At 44.3% G+C, this 26378-nt stretch overlaps 1 protein-coding gene and 1 long non-coding RNA gene across 7 annotated transcripts in view; both read left to right on the forward strand.

Moving 5' to 3' along the window:
- The window catches only part of KCNS3 (potassium voltage-gated channel modifier subfamily S member 3), a 48492-nt gene extending 33856 nt beyond the window's left edge, over positions 1-14636 (forward strand). For all 6 annotated transcript variants that reach the window (XM_084791881.1, XM_084791879.1, XM_084791878.1 and 3 more), the window contains one exon: positions 12612-14636. In XM_084791881.1, coding sequence (XP_084648007.1) covers positions 12671-14146 — 1476 coding nt within the window. In that variant the 5' untranslated portion in view covers positions 12612-12670 and the 3' untranslated portion in view covers positions 14147-14636. The remainder of the gene's footprint in view (positions 1-12611) is intronic.
- LOC311603080 lies at positions 736-14636 on the forward strand. The gene is made up of 2 exons (XR_014780944.1): positions 736-769; positions 14161-14636. It is a non-coding gene; the product is annotated as an uncharacterized lncRNA (long non-coding RNA).
- Positions 14637-26378: the final 11742 nt, after the last annotated feature.

Here is a 26378-nt window from a genome sequence, read left to right on the forward strand (position 1 = left end):
TCCCTGCCACCCTCAAATCGATTGCTTCTTTTTCTTTGATTATTGTTACATACATATGTATGTGTATAAGCACGCAACATGTATATATGTATACATACATACACATTTTCAAGGGTAGATTTTAAAGGGCATATCTCTCTCTCTATAAAATCTTCTGGATCCATTTTTGTAGTTGGTGTATACATGGTTTTAAGGATTATCACCCAACATTGGACAGACAATCAATGAAGTTGTCACCCTTGGGAGAGGATAATTCTCCTACCCCCACCAGCCATTAGATGCCTGTGTTTTTTGTGTAGGGGAAGGAACTCATAAAAATCTCCCCTTTCCATGTTAACATGTCCATTGATATTGTCATGCAAGAAAGGTTCTATAAGAAAGGAGGCTGAGCAAGCCATGGGAGCAAGCCAGTCAGCAGCACCACTCCATGGCCTCTGCATCAGCTCTTGTCTCCAGGTTCCTGTCCTCTCTGCTGTTGACATGAACTGTTACATGGACGTGTGAGTGAAAGAAACCCTCTCCTCCCCAAGTTGCTTTTGCTTATGGTGTTTCATCACAGCAATAGAACCCTAATAAGACCTGTTAGTGGATTTGGTTTGCTAGTGATTTATTGGTCATGTTTGCATCTGTATCCACAGAGACAGACAGTGGTCTTTAGTTTCCTCCTCAGGTCTGTTGGTAGTTTTGGTATGAAGGGAATACTGCCTTCGTAGAACTGGGAAGGGCGTCTCCACTCCCCCCCCCCCCCCCCCCCCCCCCCCGCGTCTTGGTTGGGAAAGGTTGTGAAGGATCTGTGTGTGCTAAGGAGTGCTGAGATTCGCCAGAGGAACAGTTGTTGCCTGACTTGCCCGGAGTTTTTAAGTTGCAAATTAAATATCTTGTAAATTCATTAAGAGTCTCTTTCTCATCTCGAGTCATCTGTACGTTGTATATTTCTAGCAACTTGATTACTTCATCTAGGTTATAGGTTCTCTAGTGTGTAGGTATAAATCTGTTCACAGAATGCCCTTACGGTCCTTCCCACTCCTGGGACTTAGCCTCCTCCACTGCTCACTGTCCTAATTGGGGTTTTCTTCCATCCTTTCTTGGTTAATGTGGCTGAAGATTGATCAGCTTTATTGATTAAAAAAATGTCCAGTTTTTGGCTTTCTCAAATTTCTGTATTCCTATTTTTATTTTCTACTTCATTCATTTCAAGTGTAATAATCATTTTCTTACTTGAGCTGAATTTGACCTTAACTTTTCTCTGTTCCTATGCTTTTGAGGGAGAGAGTTCTTAATTTAAGCCATTTTTTTCTTTGACTATAGATACATAAATCTATGTTTTTCCACGCTCACTGTTTCTTTTTAAAAATAATTTACGTATTCTTATTTTATGTGCATTGCTGTTCTGCCTGCTTGTATATCTGTGAGAGGGTGTCAGATTATCTGGAACTGGAGCTACAGACAGTTGTGGGCTGCCACGTGGGTGCTAGGAATTGAACCTGGGTCTTTTGGAAGAGCAGCCAGTGCTCTTTATGGCTGAGCCATCTCTCCAGCACTGCCCCCCCCCCCCCCCGCCCCGTCACTATTGTATAGCACCCTGTAAGTTTGTTTTTGTTTATTGCAATTAAAAAAAATTCTCCTTTGAATCTCCGGTCCTTGAGGAATGTTGTTCAGTTTCCACATTAAAAAGTTATTCTCAGATTTTCTTTTGTTACTGAGGTATAATCTTACTTCATTGTGGTTGGTGAATGCTACTATTTCAGGTATTTTGTTGTTGCTTTGCTTGTTTTCCTTTTTGTTTTGTTTTGCTCTATTTTGGACCTTGAATGGCTTCTTGGTTATGGTGCTGTAGAGGTGATGTAATCTGTAGGAAGTGAGACGGTAGTAGGAAGTTAGTTCACTGGGATATGCCCAGCGGTGAGAATATTTAGCCCCCGCCCCTTGTGTTTATTGGCTTTGCTCCCTCGTTGCCTTGAGGTTGACCACATAATTCCACAATGCTCTGCTGTCTGTCCTCCATAGGCCCATGACAACAGCGCCAAGTGATGATGCACTGAAGTGTTTGCCACAGTGAGCCCAGAGGCAAACCTTTTCTCTTCTTAAGTTGATTACTTCAAGTAATTTGTCAGAGTGATGGTAGATGGCTAGTGCACTTTAGAATCTACTCAGGCTGTTTGATGACTGAGCCTTTTTTGTCTGTACTAGAGAATGTTCCATGTCCGAGAGAGAGAGGAGAGGGAGGGAGGGAGGGAGGGAGAGAAAGCACGCTTGCTCTCCTACCTGGGATGCTCAGTCTTTGTCAGTTCTTGTGTGTTTAAAACGATGTTTGAATCTTCTTTATTTCCCTGCGGATATTTGCATAATTGTTCCATATGTTATTGAAGGTGGGGATATCGACATTCCAACAATTCCTCCCCCTACTTCTGCCATTATTTTTACATCATGTATTTGTTGGCTCTATTTCATGTTATAGTGCTCACACCTCCTTTCGTGGATTGGCATTTTTTATCAGTAGAAATGCTCTTTGACTCTGGAAACAATTTTTATCTTAAATTTTATCTTGTGTGACATTCAGTTTAGTCACAGTAACTCCTTTTTGGTTATTATCTTCAACTTTAAATTTTTCAACTTATTTTTAAATGTAAATAATTACCTTATATTATGCCATTTGATTATTTCCACTGCTGTGTTTTCAAGTTATTGGAATATTTTTATAAAGAAAAATTTTCCTCATTAACTCTTATATTATTTTTCTGAAGTATAATTTGCACAGGACAAATATTTGATTTTTTTCTTTGCTTTCACAAAATAATGAGTTGGTACTTTGGTAGTCTCCAAAAATGGCTTAAGTATTGCTTTCTTTTTTAAACATTATTACTGCAGGGGCTGAGGAAATTATCAGTAAAGGATGTGTCTGAAAGCCAGAGGACCTGAGTTCAGTTCCTGGAACCTATTTGAAAACGTCAGACGTGGTGGTGTGTGTTTGTAATCTCAGCATTGAGGAGGGAGACACAGACAGATCCTTGGGGCTTCTGGCTAGCCTAGCTGAGTCTGTGAGCTCTAGGAACAAGTGACAGACCCTTTCTCAGAAAGCAAGGAGGCGGGTGCTTAGAAATGGCAGTAAGGTTGTCTTCTGGCTTTCACACTGTTGTGCACATATGCAGCTGCAGACACACAAAACATACATACACACAGGCACAGGCGGAGAAATTCTTGCTGTGAACTTAAGAATTATATATCATATTTGATATGATACAATCTGTTGAGGATTTCTTTCCTTTTCTTTTTGAGACATGCGCTTTTTCTCCTCAGCAGGTGGAAGTCTTGTTAGTTTTCTTTGAGTCCTTTTGATTCCTTTGTCTTTGACAGCCTCCTTGTTTCCTGGTGTAGAAGGACATTCCAGGTTCCTCTTGTGTATTTCTGTCCCAGATGGGAATTGGAGGATCATCCAAGGAACCCTTGTTCTTTTAGGGGAGAAATTATCTTTGCTTGTTTCAGTCTCACTAAATTAGGGCGCTTTGAAGTTGATGTCTCTAGACGGGCCCTTTAAAATACACAGAGGCAGAATATATACAAGAATTTGTTGGGTGTCCTTGGGATCAGTGCCCGTGGAGACGTGAGAAAAGGAGGCTTCAGCAAAGAGAGGCGCTGAACTTTGATGAGATTTAAACACGGACCTCGCTTGGCTGTCACAGAACTCAGAGCTGGGTGGACCACCTTTATATAATAAAATGCTGGCTTATGGGTTATGGCAGGCCTTTTCTTCTTCTTATTTTTTAAATTCACTTTACATCCTGAATGCACCCCGCTCCGTCCTCTGTTCCCAGTCCTACCCTCCCACCCTCTTTGCCCTTTCCTCACTCCATTTCTCCTCAGAAAAGGGAGCTCCCCTTTACAACCCAACCCTGCGTATCCAGCCGCATCAGGGCTAAGTGCTTCCTGTTCCACTGAGGTCAGATAAGGCGGTGTGGCAGGCCTCTTGTATAGGCAAGCCCTTGGCTATGTGTCTGACCTTGGGGAAAGCAGCTGTCTTTTAGCTGAGGGTGATTCCCAAGTGGGGACTGACTCAGCTGAGAACTCTCAGCTGTTAGTCTTCCCAGCAGGCGTGAGAAGGGACACCTCACTTTCCAGGAGAGAGTAGCATCTATCATAGTGTCATCTGTTTCAGGCTGTTTTTTGGTTTTGTTGTTGTTTCTTTCTTTCTTTTTCTTTTTCTTTTTCTTTTTCTTTTTCTTTTGGTAGACAGAGCTAAGAAATAAGACTTTCCATGGCCAAAATAAATAAATAAATAAATAAATACAATTAAAAAATAAATTATATGTTATACTGTCATTTCCAATTCAGATTCAGGATCATTGAACTTTTATCTAATTTAATTTCTTTGCTTCTTATATTTATGTTTCTTTTATTTTGTAACTAAGATCTTAGCGCCTTTAAGGACATTAACATAGCACACCCTTTGCTTGATCCTATATGTTTACAAAAGTTTAAAAATAAATATATGGGGCTGGAGAGATGGCTCAGAGGTTAAGAGCACTGGCTGCTCTTCCAGAGGACCCTGGTCCAATTCCCAATACCCACTAAACCCTAGTTCCAAGAATTTCCTGGCTTCCAGGAGCACCAGACATGCATTTGGTGCACAGACATAATGCAAGTAAAACACCTATAACGCTGGGCACTGTGGCACACACCTGTGATCCCAGCTCTTGGGGAGCCAGAAGCAGGTGGATTGCTATGAATTTGAGGCCAGCCTGGTCTACAAAGCGAGTCCATGACTGTCAAAGCTACACAGAGAAACCCTGTCTCAAAAAACCATGTTGGGACTCCCTGGTGGACTCTGGATGAGAGTGGTCTTGTAGAACGGGGAAATGGAAGGACCCAGAGGCTTCAGAAGCCCAACAAAGAGACCATTAAAGCCAGTGGATCTGGACCCAGGGAGGCGTGCACAAACTGCTGCACCAATTAAGGATAATGCATATAGTAAACCCACACCCCCTGTTCAGGTCTAGCCATGGACAGCTCATTCTCCATGGTTGTGGGGAGAGTGGGGATTGCCTCTGACATGAACTCTGATGTCCCTGATTTGATCATTTTCCCTTGGTGGGCAGGGCTAGTGGCACACAGGACAGCTTGAGGGAGTTGTCTCTCCTACAATGTGTGTCCCACGGATCAAAGTCAGGTTGTAGGGCTTGGTGGCATGTGGCTTCCTTGGTTGAGCCATCTCTTGGGCCCAGTTTTACCCTCTTTCTTAGAAAAATTGCTGCATATCACTGATATTTTCTATGCTTTGCTTTTCTCTCTTCCCTAAAACAAATATTCTGAAAGCCACTATATTATATACAGACACTTTCTCTCTGTATACACATATACATATACACATATGTATATATCTTACTAATAGACACACACATACACATAAATGTGTGTATATGTGATGTGTGTGTGTATGTGTGGTATGTGTGTATGTGGTTGTGTATGCGCTGTGTATTTCTGTGGTTTTCTCATGCACTCATGAGCAAGGTTGGGCATTTTCCCCCTGGCTTCAGTCCTATTAGTGGTTTTCTCTGATGAACTCTCTGTTCTTATCTCTTTCCCATCTCCCACATTTTCATAGTAAACTTTCTTTTTCTAAAAAAAGCCTCTTCAGCTGGGCATGGTGGTGCATGCCTTTAATCCCAGAACTGGGAGGCAGAGGCAGGTGGATCTCTGTGAGTTCGAGGGCAGCTTGGTCTACAAAGTGAGTTCAGGACAGCCAAGACCACACAGAGAAACCCTGTCTCAAAACAACAGACAAACAAAAACGCCACTTCATATGTTAAGTGCACCAAACCTCTTCTGTGTGATATAGGAGAACATATATAGTGATCATAAAATTCATTTTTATGTTGTTATGGTATTTTTTCCCCATACAAAGTTACTTTCATGAAACCAGAATTTTGAGATCATAAAAATTTGCCCATTTATGGCTCACATACTAGTTGACCCATATTTGTATTTAGAAGATGTATGATTTAATGTATTCTACATGTGGACATATATGTTGTATAATAACAGTCATCCCTTGGTTTCCAGGACTCCAGTAGGTACCCATCCTGAAACCCCATCCTGGGAATTATAATGATATCTGCAAGATATAAGTTGCTTAATAAATTATCCCTCAGTAGGTCAACAAATCTGTAGTATTTGCATAAAAACCCATCTACACTCTCCTGAGCACTTTAAATGCTCCTTAGATGATGTGTCAACAGTTGTTATGCCTTCTATTGTTCAGGGAACAATGACAAGAGGAAACTCTGCACATGTTCAGTACACACATTTTCTAAGTTTTTTAGTCTATGTTTTATTTCCTAGCCATATATCAAAATTCACAATTTCCTAGTTATAAAATAATCTTACTCTTTTCTTTGCCTTAGGTACTGACATTTAAAAAATTTTTTAAAATTATGTTTCTTTTTTTAAATGTATACATTTACATTATTACACATGAATAAAATAAACTACATACAGCAGGAAGAACCACAAGATGATCAGGAATTATATGAATGTTACATTCATAGTGATTTGGCTATTTGTATTTGGCAAACGTTCCTATCTTGTTGGGTCTAAATTTCTGAATGAAGATCAGCATCTATCATATCTCATCTCTATTAACTTAAAACATCTATCTTGATCTAAAGACATCTTAACCTCTAACCTACTAAGTTTAATTGTAAGACTAAACTATCTGGTCTTCAACTCCACCAGAGATTTGAGAAGGAATAAAACTTAAATACCCAAGTGAACCAGAAGTGCAGGTTAGCAGCTTCCAAAATGAAGAAGAAGAAGAAAAAAAATAATAAATGACTGAGACAGTTTGCTGCCTGAACAGTCACCCAAAACTCTCTATAATGTTGGAGCATCATCTTCAGCTTTCTAGCCCAATAAATCTGACAGACACATTTGTGAGGCAGAAACTACTGAGGACTTGCTTACCCTGTCTTGGCAGAGTTTGGCCATTGACTCTGCCTGCATCCAAGCTTGCCTATTTTTAGGCAGAATTCTGTCTGTGGCAGAAAGGAGGGCATTTTGCCCAGTGGCTGGTTTGCCACATTTGAAGCCATCTCCATAAGGAAGTTCTTTGATGTTCATCATCTTCTTTGAGGCAGGCTGGGTGTTGCCAGGAGTTAGCTTGTCTTGTTAGTACTGACATTTCTTAATTTAATTAATATCTAAAATGTCCTATAATACAATTAGTCAGGATTAAAAAATTAAGTGAACAAATTGTATGCTCTTAAACGACAAATTTTACCTTCTTTCTCTCTTTCTCTTTTGACTTTTTATTGATTCTTGGTGAATTTCACATCATGTACCCCAGTCCACTCATCTCCATCCCTCCATATCTGCCCTCTGCCTTTGCAACCACTTTCCCAAAAGAAAACAAAAGTCTTACCGTGGAAGCGGAGGTGTGCCACAGTACACCCTTTTACTCAATCAGCTTTTTTTTTTTTTTTGCAAAGGTTCATTGCAGTGAGTCTTTGGTGTGGTTTGAGGCTGCTGGCTTCTGTTACACCATCAGTACTGGATCCTCACTGGGACTCCTCTAGGATGCCTTGTTGTTGCCCCTGGCATGGAGATTCTGCATCTTTGGTTCTGCTGGACTGGGCTCTTCATGTGCTCTAGCAGTTCACGGATGGGGTGGATGTTGGGGTGGGCCAACTCAAAGTCCTGGATCCCAGCTCAGTTGGTGGTAGCTGAGTTGGTCAGCCTGCGCTCAAGCCACCAGGGCCAGCCTTTCCACTTTTCCCAGGTGAGTCATGGACCAGCTATAGCTAGTAAGAGACAGGAGCAGCTTTCTTGCTCTCACACTCTGGGAAGACATTCAGGTCTCCCACACTGCCCAGGAGAAGGGTGAAACCTGATCTCCTGCCCATTGAAGCTGGCAAGATGGCAAGGAGGGCGGCATTTATCCTGCAGCCATGCCACCCCACAGCCACTGACGGGGTGGGGCTGTGTGGCCTGGGTGTGGTGAGGAACTGAGGAACTGCTCTCTCTCTGTATCCCTGTGCTCTCAAGGGGGCAAGCCCAGCTCCATGCAGCCCTGGGACATCAACATGGGCCCAGGTGGCAGCCCAGACCAGGGCTGTCATCTTGGTCTTAGCTGGTAACATGGGCCATGACATCAACACAGCTGCTGCAAGGCTATGGACCCAGAGATGGTCCTCAGCGGCACCATGGTCTGGGACTCAGGTGGCAGCACAGGCTACTCACATCAGGCTGATTGCTCACCACCCCACGTGCCTCGGGTTCTGCCTCTCTTCATTGTGAACACGTGGTTCTATTTTTCTTTCAGTCCCGTTCCCATTTCTCCACCACATACTTGCTCATTTTCGTGGCACATGGGCCTCAGGGTGTCTTCTGTCCTGCATTCACAGCATGGCAGGTGGCGGGGGTCCTAAAATTTATCTTCTTGGAGAAGTCTTTAATCTCAGCAGGCAGGATGCAGAAACAGATGGGTCTCTATGAGTTCAAGGCATGAGCTACATTGCAAGTTCAAGCCACCTGAGGCTTCACAGGGAGAACTTGTCTCCAAAACCAAACCAAACCAAGTCAAACCAAACCAAACGCCTAGCTGCTTGCTTGCTTCCTTCCTGTTTCCTTTTCTCCCCTCCTTCCTTTCTTTCTCCCTTTCTCCTTTTTGCATATGTTTGTATGTGTGTATGGATGTTTGTGCATGTGGATACGCATGTTCATGTGTGTGTTACATACGTGTAGGTGCCTGTGCACTCACTCATGTGTGCACGGAGGCCCAAGGCCGATGCTAAGTGTTTCTCTCTGTGGAGCGTCATCTTTAGATATTGAGTTAGGATCTCTCATTGAACCCTGAGCTCACTGTTTCGGACATTCTGCCTAGCCAGCTTGCTCTGGAGAATCCCCTGTGTCCGCTTCCCATGCAGCTGGGGACAGATGGGCTGTAATACCCACCCAGCTTTTGATTGGGTGCTGGGACGTGAACTCGAGTACTCCTCCTGTTGAGGCAGGTGCTTTTAACCTGTGGAGCCATCTACTCAGTCTTGAAATCCAGCCTCTTGATGGCATTGTCATGGTTAAGAAAACAGATGTTAGTACTGAGGTATAAACTACAAACCCTGCAGGATTAAACATATTTCTTGACGTGTATTGCTCTGATTTAAAAGAAAATGGAAATGTGTTCAAATTGATACATTTAAACTGATTTTTGATATTTATAAATTTGTGTTGACCTTAAAGTTAAAAAATATTATTTGGGCATATCATTATAGTACTTCATTTTTCTAAATTAAAAAGGCTTACTTATTTTTATATTTTGTGTATGTGTGTGTGGGCACAAACATGTCATCATTTGTGTATGGAGGTCAGAAAAGAACTTTGTGGGAGTTGATTCTCTCTACCATGTGGGTCTTAAGGTTCAAGTAGCATTGTATGTCTTGGCAGCTGTCCTGTCTTATTGGCTTCTTTTCTGGATATTATTGATCTGCAGTTGGTAGAATCATCTGGACATGGAGAGCCAAGTGGGTATCAATGCCTGTGTGTATAAACACGAGCCATGTCATGTAGTACGGAAGTATACTCTTGATTCCTGAGTGTTTCCTGAAAGGAGCAAATGAGTGGATTTTAATGACCTCTAGCCTGAATGCAGCATCTTTGCAAGCGATGATGTCCAGCAGCGTGCTGTATCCATGTGGTCCTGAATGTGTGAGCAGGAGTGCTGAAGTGTGAAGAGTACCAAGTGCCCAGCTTAGGTTTCTGCCTCCATCCCTTGACTCAGACTCTGTTTCTGTAACTGCCAATCCCCGGGATGAGAAGCAAACCATAGAGGGATGTTCTATAATTGGAAAAGGACTGTTTGCACATAGGGACTCTTGCTGCAATCTGTAAAAGTGGAAACCTCACCTTCCCTGCTCCAACTGGGCTGCTGTGGGCCAGATGCAGTCAAGGAAGCCTGCCCTGACTCTGCACATCCCAGTTTCCCTTTTGATCCGCAGTGTTGGATCTGATCCAGCAATGCTTTCTTCTGTCTCTCTTTTGAAAGCCCCCTAAAGAGATCTTTGGTTTTGTGATGTGTGCTGCTTTTATGGTGAGACTCTGTGAAGTCAATGGATGGATCTCATCATGACCTCTTCTTTACCTGTGTGGGCTAGAGTAAATGCAGGAGGACAAAGCATGGTAGGTGGTCATATTCTTTAGAGAGGTCACTATCGAGAGACTGGGTAGGTGGATTTCAGGCCCTGATTATGAGACCTTTATAAGCCTGCAGTGACATGAAACATTATGTCACCGTGAGACTCCAGGACAGCCAAGATGAAAAATAATCCACCAGAAGACCGCTTCCATTAAAGTCTTAGTGTGAGCTTAGCTGAACTAGCTCCTAGGAACATTTTCCTACTCTATGTGCCATTAGCTTGTACCGGCCGTCAGAGACCTGACGTTACATAAATATTTGGACCAAGGCAGCAGCCCTGACTTAGGCCTTTCAAAGAAGAACCCCAATTAAAAGCAGAAAGCAAAGGGAGACAAAGTGAATTTTTGGAAGAGGTCAGCAAATCTATTGAAGATACACTAGCCATGCTCTGGTCTCTGGCTTCATGACGTGTGGGGTATATTCTCTGTGACTGGAGACTTGCTCCTAGGTTAGGTGGCATGGGCTGTGTTTTAAGGCTGTGACTTGTCAGCCTTTCAGATCAGGAATCTTTTCCCTTGCTGATTGCTTTTGCCGGCCTCAGCATAAGGGAAGAACAGTTCCTTCCCACCCTTGTACTCTTTAATGGTCTTATTGTGCACAGGCATGAGCCGAGTAGAAAGCTATTCTCCTTTACTCTGTCTGTGCATTTCTCTCTTCTCTTGAACCTGGTGCCGCGTCCTGTCACTTTTGCTTTGTAAACTCCTGAACTCTACGCTTTCTGTTCATAAGCATCCCCACCACCTGCATTTTGAGTCCCTGCTTCACCCCGGTGCTGTGCACCCCTTTCTTCTGTACGTCATCTTTCCCTGAGAGGTCTTTCATCAATTCCTAAGTGGAACTGATATTTTATTATTGGTCTCAAGTTTTAAGGAAAACCATTATAGTTCTGGAGGCCAAAGAGTTTAAGAATGTGGTGACATGCACTGAAGTACCGAGGGCCGAGTCTGAATTGCTGTAAGTCATGGTCACAGACACATTTGCAAAGACCTTTACTTGTAGGCGTGCCCACTGGCTGCATGCAGCTCAGGACAGCTGTGAGTGGGTCCAATGCCAACACTGAGATAAATTTTTTTTCTTGTAACTCATGACTCTTGAGCATGAACTCTGTAGATAACAGCATCATGTTGAAACGTCATACCTGCTTGGGAGCTCAGATCCTGGAAGCCTTTCCAACACAGTCAAATCCAGTTTCCTCAGACTAATGTGCCAGCCCCTTCTCAGCCCTCTTGCTGCCCACCTCTGGTGTCCTCTGCTCAGAGCTCCCTTTCTCGTTCTGTTTAGCTAGCCACATTGCTCTTATTGAGGGCCCAGGTTCAGTTCCCGTCACTCACATATGACTGCGTACAACTGCCTGATATTATAGCTGTGGGGACCCATGCCTTCTTCTTGCTTTGAGGGGCACCTGTATACATGGGGCACACATACATATACAATTAAAAACAAATCTTTACTCCCGCAGACCCCATATATTCTAAGGAATGGACCTTATGCTGGTTAGTGTCAGAACTAAAAGCAAGCGATGAGCCTAGCTGGTGTAGACGGAGAGAGCGATAATTCTCATTGACGTTGTGTAGGAGACTGTAAGGGGGCAGAGGTGGGAGAAGAGACGGTTTGTGTCAGGAAACATAGTACGTTTCACTTGAAGAAGTTCTTCCCGAGCCAGTTTCTGTCCATTTGGATAGTTCCGAAACCCCATCCTGGGGACTGTAACGATATCTGCAAGATACAAGGTGCTTAATTACGGGGAGATAATTAGATCGTCTTGAGTGCCGGCGTCCCAACATAAATAATGGGTTCTTCTAAAGAGCGCCACAGTGGAGCATAACGTGAGACCCATGGTCACCTTAAGAGCTGATCTCAGGCTCCATGGATCGAACGTGGACAAGGAGAAAGCGCTTTCTCTCTGGGTACATGGCTGAGTTTGGGATGGACAGGAGTGGGCTACAAGCCCGACAGCTGCTGACTTGTCACCAGCATCGTGGTTGAGACTAGACATGTTCAAATGCTGTAAGTAAGTGATCGAAAGGCCACTGCTTTGTGTGTGTGTGTGTGTGTGTGTGTGTGTGTGTGTGAGAGAGAGAGAGAGAGAGAGAGAGAGAGAGAGAGAGAGAGAGAGAGTGAGGGGGTGGAGGACAGGGAGGAGGAGATGAGATTTGAGTGCTTCATAGAGAAATGGGAGAGTTCATGAAATAATATTACAGATTTGCTTTCCTAAAACTACATTTTTTTAAGCTCAAGTTTTTAAATGGTACCTCCCTCCCGCTCCCAGACACCCTTGGAATGTGTTTTGTTGTGCTTTTCTTTTTGCCATTGCATTTCCTGTTCTGCCTTCAGTGCAGTCCGTCGTTCTGGAAGGGGCAGATTGAAAATGAGCCTGATCACGAGGCGGGACTGGGCACAGGCTAATCCTGTCTTACGCTCTTTCCAGGTTCAGCGCCGTCTTCTGTGTCTCCCTTCGCGGCCAGCACTCTGCCTTCTCAATCCATCATGGTGTTTGGTGAGTTTTTCCATCGCCCTGGACAAGACGAGGAACTTGTCAACCTGAACGTGGGGGGCTTTAAGCAGTCTGTGGACCAGAGCACACTCTTACGGTTTCCTCACACAAGACTGGGGAGGCTGCTTACCTGCCACTCTGAAGAGGCCATTCTGGAGCTGTGCGATGACTACAGCGTGGCCGACAAGGAGTATTACTTTGATCGGAACCCCTCCCTGTTCAGATACGTCTTGAACTTTTATTACACAGGGAAGCTGCATGTCATGGAGGAGCTGTGCGTGTTTTCCTTCTGCCAGGAGATAGAGTACTGGGGCATCAATGAACTCTTTATTGACTCCTGCTGCAGCAGCCGGTACCAGGAGCGCAAGGAGGAGAGCCATGGCAAGGACTGGGACCAGAGGAGCAATGACGTGAGCACGGACTCTTCCTTCGAGGAATCCTCTCTGTTTGAGAAGGAGCTGGAGAAGTTTGATGAGCTGAGATTCGGTCAGCTCCGAAAGAAAATCTGGATCCGGATGGAAAACCCAGCTTACTGCCTGTCGGCCAAGCTCATCGCCATCTCGTCCTTGAGCGTGGTCCTGGCCTCCATTGTGGCCATGTGCGTGCACAGCATGTCGGAGTTCCAGAACGAGGACGGGGAAGTGGATGACCCAGTGCTGGAAGGCGTGGAAGTCGCGTGCATTGCGTGGTTCACGGGTGAACTGGCTGTCCGGCTGGTTGCTGCTCCCTCGCAAAAGAAGTTCTGGAAAAACCCTCTGAACATCATTGACTTTGTCTCCATTATTCCCTTCTACGCCACTTTGGCTGTGGACACCAAGGAGGAAGAGAGTGAGGACATTGAGAATATGGGCAAGGTGGTCCAGATCCTTCGGCTCATGAGGATTTTCCGAATTCTGAAGCTCGCGCGGCACTCCGTAGGGCTTCGGTCTCTCGGGGCTACGTTGAGGCACAGTTACCACGAGGTGGGGCTCCTGCTTCTCTTCCTTTCGGTGGGGATCTCCATCTTCTCCGTGCTCATCTACTCTGTGGAGAAAGATGAACCCGCATCCAGTCTCAGCAGCATCCCCATCTGCTGGTGGTGGGCCACTATCAGTATGACCACCGTGGGCTATGGAGACACCCACCCGGTCTCCTTAGCTGGGAAGATCATTGCAAGCACATGTATTATCTGTGGCATCTTGGTAGTAGCCCTCCCCATCACCATCATCTTCAACAAGTTTTCCAAGTACTACCAGAAGCAGAAGGACATGGATGTGGACCAGTGCAGTGAGGACCCGCCAGAGAAGTGCCATGAGCTACCTTACTTTAACATTAGGGACGTTTATGCACAGCAGGTACATGCCTTCATCACCAGTCTGTCTTCCATTGGCATCGTGGTCAGTGATCCTGACTCCACAGATGCTTCGAGCGTCGAAGACAACGAGGATGTTTACAACACCGCGTCCCTGGAGAACTGTACTGCAAAGTGAGCAGGGTGGGGGAGGGCATCTGCACAGATATCTTGTGTCCCTTCCTGTCATTAGGTTAACACAGCTTTATGAACCTCAGTGGGTTTGTTCAAAGAAATCATTTAATTCTCAGGGTGTACCTTTTAGCCATAGTTGGACATTCATTGCTGAATTCTGAAACGATAGAATTATCTTTATTTTTTCAGTGAGGTCAATTAAATGCCTTGTTCTGGAATTTATTTTTTACAAGAGAGAGTTGTAATATGGATTTTTTTTTTGTGGAAAAAGTAAATGATATGGGGAAAGGTTTATTGCTCCGGCTTATGCATCATTCTCTATTTGCTATTCACTCACATTGAGCTAACTATAAATTACTGGTGATAGAGCAGAGGCCCAGCTGAAGATGACATGCATGTGAGATCTACAACATGAGACAATGCATGTAAATCCATGTTCATGTTCCAGACATGGGAATTAGGAGCCAAATAAACTTCTGATTCAGTATGGAGAATGCCTTGTTTGTATGTTTTTATTTCAAGTAAGTATATCCTATTAACGCTCACAATGAGTTTGAAAGGGACATGCTCCTGTCAGAGTATCGAGAATTATTTTCATGGCAACTGAAGTAATAGCTCATTTGGCAATATGCTTGCAAGGGGGAACTGAGTTTTTAAGCCTTAGAAGCTACAGTTTAATGTTGAATGCACTTAATTGCTGAGTTAGGCTCATTGGTTTGCCAGCCTAGCTTTCTTGGTGAACCTCAGACCAATGAAAGACCCGGCCTCAGAAAGATGGATGGCATTGAAGAACTATACCCAAGCAGTCTGTCCTCTGACATCTGCACACGTACGCACTCCTGTACACATAAACCCACCCACACACGTACATCTGTGTGTAAGTGTGCACATACACAGAGTTTTTTCTCTTTGATTTGAATATACCCAATGATATAATAGTTTTTTGTTCCATATACTTGTGGTTGGCAGGTAAATGAACATATCAGAAATCAAACCATTCTGCCTCTTACAAAATAATTACAACAATCAAATATGTAGATGTTTGAGACATATTAACAAATTACATACCTTATCTAAGGTGAATTTCTAGTGCATTTTGAATTTTACAATAATTTGTACTTCTAGGATAAGGCCTGAAAAGTATACAGACATGGCTAAGCCCACCCACTCACAAGCAGAGAGCCACTTGGTGAGTGGAAGAAAAGAGAAACAAACAAACACACAGACGTGCATCATTATGCAGAGCAGTGAGTGGTAAATCTCCAAGGCGAGGGTGTTGACAGCTAGAAAATGAGCCTGCCTTTAAAAACTGCCACAGACAGAGGGATGGCTGCTTCAGCATAGGAGCTCCACGCCATGACGGGAGAAATACTAATCATTGCGCCAGAGCCCGTGGCATGGTTCCATCCCATATGGAGGGCATATAGCCTCAGACTCCATTTTGGAGATATAGCAGGATGCTAATGGGTCCTGTCAGGTTGGCTGCTGGTTCAGTCCCCGAGCTCTTTCAAATGGAGAAGCCGCAGGGATTTGTTGCGCAACATTTTATGTGTGGAAATGCATCTCATTGAAAGTCTATCTATAGGTTGTCAGTACCTATAGAACTCCTCATGCCTCTTGTCGACGTCTGAGATAGACAGGAAGAAATAGTTTGCTTCTTTTTTTTTTTCTTCTCCTTTATTAATTTATTCTTGTTACATCTCAATGGTTATCCCATCCCTTGTATCCTCCCATTCTTCCCTCCCTCCCATTTTCCTCAATAGTTTGCTTCTTAACTTGTGTTTACACATGAGCGTGTCATCAGAATTCTACTCATTTGGGGGAACCATTTTTTAACAAATGCCTTTTTGATGTTGTCATAAATGTAGTTTTGTAGCATAAAAGTAGGAGTTGGGATCTTGTTTCATTAAAGACTTCCTAACTAATAGAGACATAACCAAAGGTGGGCATTGTTGTAGTAATAGTAAGAGCAGCAGCAGCAGCAGCAGCAGCCCTCAGTGGGTCTATTTCCAGCATAATCTCATTTATTCCTTGCAACTTCCACAGCACCTAGAGTTTATTTCCATCTTCATTTGACGATGCGGAAGCTGAGGTTGGCAGGAAGGATGGCTTGCTTGGTTCACACAGTAGGTAACACATCTGAACTTTGTGCTCAGGGAGGTGGACTCTGAAGCTGGCCTCTGAATTGCCGCAGGGGAGTGGATTTGAGGCAACCGCTGACCAGGTAGGTGTCTCTGAGGAGAGGAGGAGCAGCAAGCACAGGTTTTGATTTTTTTTTCCCCCTGTGCCTGAGTCAAAGGGGCATCCTGACTTCTGCACCTTTCCTTTTACAACCCAGAAAGCAGATACAGCTATTTACAGACTTTTCAAGAATAGCTGTGAAGCTGGAACAGGCTCCGAGGGACACTCAGTAGGAGACACAGTGGGAAAAAAAAACTAGTTTTCCAGGAATTTGAGTAGGTTTTAACTGGTGGGAGTGTAGGAGACATTCTGAGCACTAAGCAGGCACTGTGTCTGCAGTGCTCCTGGGAGGTCCATCAGTGGCTGTCCTGTGGCTTGAGTGCCTCCTGTGGCTCCTCTCTGGTCTTGGCCACAGCTCCCCAGTTCCTGGTGACAGGCAATTACTCCTAGCTTTCCCACACTCCTCACTGATCTCTCTTGTTCTCAGAGAGTTATAGGCCCCTTCTCTCTGGAAGAGTGGACTTGGTGGCTAAGCACCAACGTCAAGTCACGGGAGGCTGGTGAGGATGTGAGCATGAACCGGGAGCAAGGCAAACCAGACAAGCACCATGATGTCTGGTTCTGTGTTCATGATCCTGGGGTTCATTTGAACCAACTGCTTTTGGGAGTGTTTGTTACTGTATAACTTGGGCTCTTTATTTTTATTTTATTTTATTTTTACTTGCTCTGTGGAATCTCTCTCATTCTGCTTCGTTACACTTGTTTCATCATCATGAAGAGGGACTTAGAAGGCTGTGAACTGGGCTGAAAGACTGATCTCCTTCCCAGTCATTCACCCCGGTTGCAGAGAAAGGGACAGGAGGGTGAGAAAGGATGAATGGAAAAGGCACAGCTTCCTGGGAGAGTTGGCATCAGAGATGTTTGGGCAGCTCTGTTCTGAGCCTGACTGAATTCAATGAGGGTTAAACTCTTCCTTCCTCCCTCCCTCCCTCCCTCCCTCCCTCCCTCCCTCCCTTCCTTCCTTCCTTTCCTTCTTTTTTTCGAGACAGGGTTTCTCTGTGTAGTCTTGGCTGTCCTGGACTCCTTTTGTAGACCAGGCTGGCCTCGAACTCACAGCGATCCACCTGCCTCTGCCTCCCGAGTGCTGGCATTAAAGGCGTGCGCCACCATGCCAGGCTTAAACCTTTCATCGGTATCGACAAGCTCCTAGTTCTCTCACGGACTCTGCCTCCTGCTGCATACACTGTTCCCTCACCTCTACCTCTGTTCTCTTTCTCTCTCCTTCTGTGGTATTTTTCACCTTGAAGTGTTACGATCTGGTGTGTGTGTGGTCGTGGTGGTGGTCGGTGTTTGTACGTGTGTGTATGAGTGTGTGTTGGTCAGCTGAGCTGGTATAGGTAAAACTTTGGCTGCTTGGTCTTCTTGTTTTGAGTCAGAACTATTTGTATTTAGTCTCTCAGATGCTTTTGTGCAAATTCAGCAGTCGATATTGTGTTAATTTCATATTTAGCTCAACAGTTTTGGGGGAAAACTTTCTGTTGTCCCCATCTGGAAGGTCATAGTGTACTATTCATTGCTTTGGGGTTTGGAAACCTCTGTTGTATTTTGTGAGGGTTGATTTATAGTAGTGTTAAGAAATGTTTGCTAACATTTAGAAAAGGGTGGTTTGGACCATATGGAATTGTCAATATCTATTATTTTTGATGTAGGATAACGGCAGTTTCAGTAGGGTTCAATTTAGTGTTGTGAGCTTGCCTTCTGTTAGGGAAAAAATGTGTCTCTTAGGTTCTTAGACAGACGTGTGCTATCTCAGTGAGAGGCAGGCATGGGGAGCTGGGGTTTTCCATTAGCCCCTCTTCTCGTAGCTGAACAATCAGGAAGAGGGGAACACTCAGAGCTTGTGTTCCTCTCTGGAGGAGAATGGGTGAGTGCCCGGATTTGTGTCTCTCACACTCAATAATTTATGTTCTCCCCAAGCCATCTAGGCGCCTTCCAACTTTTTTTACATTAAATTTACATTTACATTACCTTAAAATTATTAAACCAGCTTTAATCTGTCAACTGATTTTTGTTTTGTTCTCGCCCAGCGGAGTCCTAATCACTGAGGTGTGACTCTGTTGTTGTTGGGGCCCTGGGAGTTGGCTGCCTCAAAGCTCCAGTTATCAAACACGTTTGCCAAAGGTTGTTCATCATCCTGAGCATGGCGGCAGGAGTGACGGTGCCTGTCGTTCTGGTAGCCAGGCTGGGTGAAAGGTTTCCTGAGAAACTGTAGGTGTGCGGCTTTGATTTGTTGTCACATCAGTGGCAGCTTAACCTTGGCCATTTGCAACATCTGTTAACTTTGTCCTTCCCAGGCAGGATGCCAAAGCATTTAGGGGAATAGAGAGAGGAGGGGTGCACTGGGAGAAAAAAAGACAAAGAGGTCTGAGAAGGTTAAGCACTGTCTAAGGTCATGGGACTTGACAACATGAGGCAGCTTGGAGGAGCCTTCAGGGGTCATATCACTGTTAATTTTACAGTAGGGAAGAGGAACGAATTGCTCAAGGTCATGTAGCAACATAAAGACAAAATCCATACTAGAACATACTCACAGCTTGGGCTCCTGCCTTTCCCCACCTTCCCTGTTTACAACACACACATACACACACACACACACACACACACACACACACACACACACACACACACACACACCGTGTCTTTGGTGTGTGTGCATATATTTGTACATGTGTGTGGTGCCTCATAGGAAGGATAAATTACTAAGCTCCCCAGCTTTGTAAACATCCAAGTGAGGTCGGTATTTCAGTTGCGAGCCTGACAACTTTTCCAAGAGTATGTGCTCTCTATTACAGCTGTAGCAAGTTACCGCTTACTTGGTGGTTTGAAGCAATGGAAATTTGTTTTCTGATTCTGAACTTGAATTCTAGGCAGCAAAATTAAGGTACCGTACAACCGAGCTGGTTATGCTGGAGGCTTTAGGAGGACAATCTGCTTCTTGCCTCTTCCAGCCTACAGTGGCTCCAGGCGCCTTTGGCTTGCCTCCACATCCTCTGTGTCACACCGAGTGGCTACCCTTTCTACATTATAATCTTCCGCACATCTGCGGTCATTTTGTAATATAAGGTGACAGTTACAGGCACTAGGAGCAGGGACCTGGATCTCTCTAAGAGCTCTTACATCCACAGGTGAGGACAACTCCAAGTAGTTATGCAACCACTAAGCAGCTTTCATTTTAATAGTGTGCTAATATCAATGTATCTTACAGGGTAGGAATGATAAACAGTGGCAACAGTGGATAAGAACACAGCTTTTTGTATCAGACAATCTAATAATTGCTTTGTCTTTGATCATGGGTGAGTTCTTTTGAAAACCTTACTATTATTTATTTAGATAATTACACTTATGCATATAATGCATCATGGCCATATTTCATCCCCCACTCCCCCTCCTTCCCCCCTTCACTCTTTCTTGCTGACTTGCATCTTCTCCCCTAGCTCCTTCTCTTCAACCCTGTGTCTTTTTTTTTATGTGTGCAGGCTTTGTGCAGGTAAGCACGTCTGTGTGTTTATGGCTGTAACAGTCATTTCATATCCAGAAGGCAGCATTTCTTAGGGCTCATAGCCATTCTCTGGCTGCTGAATGAAGTCTTCGCCAATTTGCTGTGGTGCTCTCTGGGCCTTTTAGGGGATAACACAGACGTCTTGTCTAGATCTGAGCACTCGATAATCACCTGCCCTCTGCATTTGACCATCAGCTGTTGCCTTCTGCAAAAATGAGGCTTCTCTGATCCAGGTGGCCAGCAGCCTTATCTGTGGGTGTAGCATAAATGTTTAAGAGGCTGTCAGGCTACTCGTTTATTAAGAAAACATGAGCAGTAAATTCTAAGGCCCGTGACATCCCCAGCCACAGGCTTTTGACCAGGCATATAATACCAAGTGTGTTTCTTCCTGTGTGGAAGACTTCAAATTCAATCAGAAAGCAGTTGGTTAACTCCACAATAGCCATGCCATTGTTGCACATGGGATGGGCTAGTTCTTTAACCTCTGTGAGCCTCCATTTTTGATTTGTATAAGGAGACAATACCAGTCATATCATAAAAATAAGACACAAGTTAAATGGGGTGGCCTGTTTATAGTACCCAGTGTAGTGTTTGGCATGCAGTATATAACCATAAATGTATGTCCATATTGTAATACGTGGCTTCACTTAGCTCATCTCAGTGAGTACTCATGCTGGCTCAAGAACTGTTGAAATGTCTACAAGTATCAAAACAAAGATAAATTTAGGATGTTCAATTTATGAAAACCCGCTGTTACAGATTTTAAATTATGAAATGTAAAACCCTAAAGATCAGAACAACAAATAACAGTATAGACATACAACTTTAGATAGAATTGTAAAATAATTTTTTAAAACGAAAAATGTTAGAGATGAAATAGAATTAAAGAGAGGGAATATCTTTTGTTTGTGCTCCAGATTTGCTTATTTTTTCCCTCAGTGGGCTTGGGGTAGGCACCAAGCTTCATGTCCGAATATATGAAAAAGATCATAGTTGTGAAGATCTGAACATGTTTCCAGTGTATGCTATAAACATGTAATAGTAATCTTTTTCTGTCAGGACACTTTTTCCCCTTATAAGAAGGACAAAGAGGAGAAACAACTACATGTTGAGTTCTCAGTGGGCTTTAGTGCATTGTCAAAAACTAATAAACAAAAATTATCCAGAACATTTGTTTCCTGAAACATTGTGTAGCAGTTGAACACAGCTTTCCACTTAAACGTACCCTGCCAGCCACCAACACAAATGTGCATTGTACTGGGAAGTTCCTGCTACTGTAAAGGCAGATGTACAAGGGCACACACAGGGCTGTTTCTCCAGTTAGCAATTAGCTGATGAAATTGTGCGTTGTCTGCAGCGGGCCAACGGGCTGTATTCCCATTGGAGTGGGAACACATGCTATGGTATTTATAAACTGAGAAAGATGTTTGTCAGCATGTGTGGTGCGTGCATTCATCGCTGAGAGCCAGTAAGAAGTAGCCTCTTTGTTTCCCGAAGAGCTAATGATGGATTCATAAGTTCTGTCAGCAACTCTATTGTTGCTGGGGAGTGTCTATACAGATGACAATTCTAGGATGTGCAATTCTAAGCTTCAGCGAGGCAGATTGCAAGGCCCTGAGTTGGATGCTTGCTCCATCTTTCTTTGGACCAATTCAGCTGACTCTAGAGGCAAAGGGTCTTTGTGCAAGAAGCATGGTGTCACAGAGGAAGGACTCATGAGAGCCAGAATGGCCAGAACTCTCATCTCTGTTCCCTCTTTTTCCTAGTACCTGTGACCTGGAGAGACAGTACCGGCACAGTGTCACCTCTTGGCTGGGGTCTGCAGGATTTTGGAATCCTTCCCAGGTTCTCCAGGGGGTTGGCTTTGGTGATGATGGCTCATATTTGTCTATACCCTCTGTCTCTGGCCAGCCTCCTATAAAAGAGAACTCACTACAAGGTTCACAGAATAAAGTCAGGCTCTTGTCACTGGTCCCTTCCTGTGTGCGTTGGATCTGGGAGTAATGTGGATTCTGACTCTTAGCTTGGCTTTTATCTACCATTCACTCTTGGATTTTGGCAAATCATCTGTTCCTCACTCTGGTTCCCACTCATTCCCTCAGTCTACACTCTACATGTGACCACATTTTAGACCAATGTCTATGTGACTCAACTCTAAGAGTCTCTCGTGTCAACCCCAGTCTCCAAATGGCAGGGTTGCGCTCAATCTGCTAAAGCCCCATAGAAAGGGCCTTGGGTATCTCTTTTGTTCAATAGGAATATGACTCAGGTTGCTGTATGTTCTGTGCTGTTGTGGGACTATGCTCTGACAATGGCAAAAAAACTCCTGTGAGCGAGAAACTTGTAATAGATTGGTATCAGGCTGATGCACGTGAGTCAAGCAGAAAAACAGCACAGGCCTTGGTAGTCAGGGGGTTCAGGGGATGGTTTTCTCACTCTCATGATGTAAGACTAAGATTAGGTTATTTAACTTATTTCAAGCCTCCCCCTTCTCGGCCTTACTAATGGGGCTATTAAGGTCCATCTCACATTAAGAGAATTCACATTAAGAGTACTTCATAGGTACTTCTTATGTTTGAAAATGAAGTGTCTCCTAACCTCTGGAGTCTGGATTGGGATTTATTGGCAGTGGAGCTTTCTGATTATATTCATGAGTTGGTCCATTGATATGTTCATTAATTGAATGGATTATTGGGAGGCCATGGAAACTGTAGTGGGTAGGAGTTCCTTGGAGGAAGCAGACCACAGAGTACACATTCTTGAAGAGCATCCTGTCTCTATTCCTTCTGTATCCTTATCCCTTTCTCAGCCTCCTTCTCTCCATCTCCCTCCTGCACGCCCCCCCCCCCCACCTTCCTGACTGCTACGAGGTGAGCGGCTTAGTTTTTAACCAAATGGTCCTTGGCATGGTGCTCTGCCTCACCAAGGTCAAAAGTGATAGGACCAAGTGACTGTCTTCCGAAATCTCTGAAGTTCAGCGAAAATGTTTTTCCCTCAGGTATTTTGTCAAAGTGATAGAAATCTGACAGACAGTGTTCAACACATGCTGCTTTCTTTGTGATTTTATTAAATTACTAGTGTGCTCGCAGCTAAGGTTTCATTACATGAGCTGAACTTAAATACCTTGGCATCTGACGGTGTATGTGAGCAGTATTTAGTGATCTTTAGGGACTTTTGATCTTCTGCCACATGTGGAATGGCAGCTATACGTCATCCTTTGCTTGACTTTGTTGTGTTTTATTTAAATTAACTTAAGAATTCCCATTATCTCCAGTCTTATTCAATACAGTCTTTAAATTCTTAGCTAGAGAAAAAAAAAAAAAGAAAAAAGAAAATGAAAAGGCTTCAAACAGGAAAGGAAGACGTTAAATTATTCCTATTGCAGATGATATGATCCTACATTCAAAAGGACATAAAGACTAGCTGGACCTGGAGACAGAGGTGGTTATGACCTGCCAGGTGGGGCTTGGAAGCAAATGTTTGCAGGAGCAGCAAGTGCTCTTAACTGCTGAGCCATGTCACCTCTCACTTCTTAAAGGCACCATCGTCTCCTAATAGTGTTAAATGGGAGACCAAATCTGTAATATGGGATTGGGGTGGCCCAGAGCCAACGTACAGCCTGTCCATGTTAATTCGTTTCATTCATTCATTCATTCACTCACTCATTCATTCTGTACTGCCTATATGATTGATGACCAGACAGGCTTCAACGTCCTCTTTGGTACCAGCTATTTGTCTTTTCTTCGGCACTCCCACCACACATTTACTTGTCCTCTTTCTTGCTGTTGATGCTTTCTATTGCTTCTGTGTTCCAAATCAACTATAAAAATGCACATCTCATCCACCCCATCACTTTCGCTTTCCTGTCCTAAGCCAAGCGTCCCAAGAATGGTAAGCTATGATGTCCCCTTCCTCTCTGTGTGTTTCCTTCTAGTCCCCATGGCTGAGTCTCACCTCTGTCTCTCTTCTGGAGTTGCCCTTTCTGAAGTGTCACCACTGAACACATCTGTAGCAGCACCTTCAGAAACCTTGGACAATAACCATGCTCCCTCCTTATAATTGTCTGGCCATTCTCTTGCGTGTGTGTGTGTGTGTGTGTGTGTGTGTGTGTGTGTGTGTATACTTGCACATGTGTGTCAGGTACCCAGGCAAGCTTGTGCATGTGCTTGTGGATGCTAGGAGACAATTCAGGTGTTATTCTTCTGTCACAGTCTCCTTTGTTTTTTGAGACAAGATCTCTTATCCTGATTCAGCTAGGTTCGCTGGCTAGCCAGCCCCAGGAGCCACCTGCCTTCTCCCAGTACTAGAACTATAGCACATAGTCCCAGGCATAGGTTTTTGATATAGCTCCCAGGGCTCCCACTCGTGTTTTCATGGAAAGCACCCAATGAATGACCCATGTCCCCAGCCCTGACCATTATTTCTGTGCTTTGATGGCGATTCATATTCTACCTGGTGTGCCACTGTGGTTTCTTCCAGCTGCCTTCTGTTGGTGGCTGGTCTTGTTTCCCTGATCATTTTCTCTTATACGATGGCATCCTCTTACATCACTGTAGCAACTATTGATATTCCAGTCCTTCCTTCCCTTCCTTCTGTATTTCTCACATCTTGCGCTAGTCAGTGCGATAACAGAGTTACGCAACTAGCTAAGCCCCAACCTCTGCTCTAGCAAACTCTTTCGTGGGAAAGATGGGCTATCACGAAGGAACTATAAATCTAAAGGAAGCAGTTCATTTATGACCAGTGTTGGTATGAGAACATCCAGTAGCCATTCTTCCCACGAGAAATGAGGTGCAAATTGAGATAGAAGGAAGAATATGAGTTAAGAGGTAGTTAAAGGCAGTTAAAGGGGAATGTTCTTGGCAGAGGCAATGGCATACACAGAAGGCCTGGGTAGGAGAGGCCACTGCATTGCTGAGTCAGGCTGGGGTGGCTGCCTGGGAGCAGGAATGAGCAAAGCTGAGACCGTGGCTGGGCAAACTGCATGTGGCCTGGTGCGTTAGCAAGAGAGTTCTGGCCTTTGTCCTCTGAGTATTTGAGAAGTCACATGACTGAGTTTTCATTTTGCCTTCAAATGTGGAGAACAGAGAAAGGTGGGGACCAGCGGGGTATGTAGATGGGACAGCACAGCACATTGTAATTCAGCATACTAGTCACCAAGAACAGAGACTGAAGGTCATTAAGCACCTGTCGGTCCGGGAGCACTCGGACTTCTCAAACTTAAGTTTCAGCTATGGAAAAGTTCTGTTCCTTAGAACAAGGGACTTCATGGGATTCCTGAGAAACTGCTGTCACATAAGGCTGTTTCTCTAGTCATTCCTTCATCAGCAATGAGACCCCAGCCAGATTGCATGAGCCAATGGCTAAAGCCAGACACAAACCTGCCACAGATCTGTGCCCAGAGGGGATCGGCAGAGCCTCCCTCCCAGAAAGGCACTCTGAACAGCACCAGTTCTTGGAGAATGCTGGGCTTCCATCTGCTCTCTATGACCTTTGCAAAATGAGTAGCTGTCCCTTTTGTGTTCAGAATATGATACCCCGGGTCAGCTTGGGGAGTCACAGGCAGTATATGAGATCATGTTTAATTTCAGGCCTAGGGGTTCTGCATGTGCATGGTGAGTGCATGCATCTATTGTCATTAAACTCTGTCACTGAAATGTGCAATGGGGTGAGTTCTTGATTGTGAACTATCTCATTTTCCTGGTGGTTCCCCTCTCCTCCAGTTATATGGATAAAGGAGGAGCTCAGAACCTTAATTTCACTTCTGTTTCTGTGATAAAAAATACCCCGACAAAAAGCAATTCAGGAGAGAAAGAATTTCTCTAACCTCACTATTCTAGGTTAGGGCCCATCACAGCAGTGAAGTCAAGGCAGCAGCAATTTAAAACATCTATTCGTATCATATCCACGGCCACGAGCAGAGTGAGAAATGAATGCTTGCATTCCTGTCTGCTGCTCTGTTTGCTTTCTCTATTTGTATACAGCTCAGGACTTATCCCTGAGGGAGGTACTGCCCACTTAGGCCCATGTCCTCCTACATCAGCTAGCTTCATCGAAACATGCTCCTTACCCCTGAAGACACACATGCCCCAGTTCGATCTGACCTAAACAATTGTCCTCATCGAGACTCTTCCAATGTGAGTCTCGACTGTATGAAGTTGACAAACTGAACCACTAAACTTGGTAAATTTGGGTTGCATTCATATGTAATTTATTTCAGGAAACCTTACCTTGCAAAAATATGCAGAACCAGCAAGTAGAGGACAAATGGACTCAGAGCGCACTGGGGAAATCCTAAGTCTAAGGAAGGGCTTTGGTGGGCACTGCGTAGGTGTGGCGCACAGAGAAGGGATGGTGTTGGGGGATCATTCGCAAGAATAAGAAGTGGACAGACAGCTTTGCTTCCAAATGTGGGGAAAGAGAGGGAGAGCTTCAATATAAAACGCTTTCGGGGCGGGGGTGCTTTCTCCATGTCCTGAGGAGTAAATCTACTTTG

Source organism: Acomys minous (genome assembly GCF_964271855.1).
Source record: "Acomys minous genome assembly, chromosome: 8".
Taxonomy (NCBI): Eukaryota; Metazoa; Chordata; class Mammalia; order Rodentia; family Muridae; genus Acomys; species Acomys minous.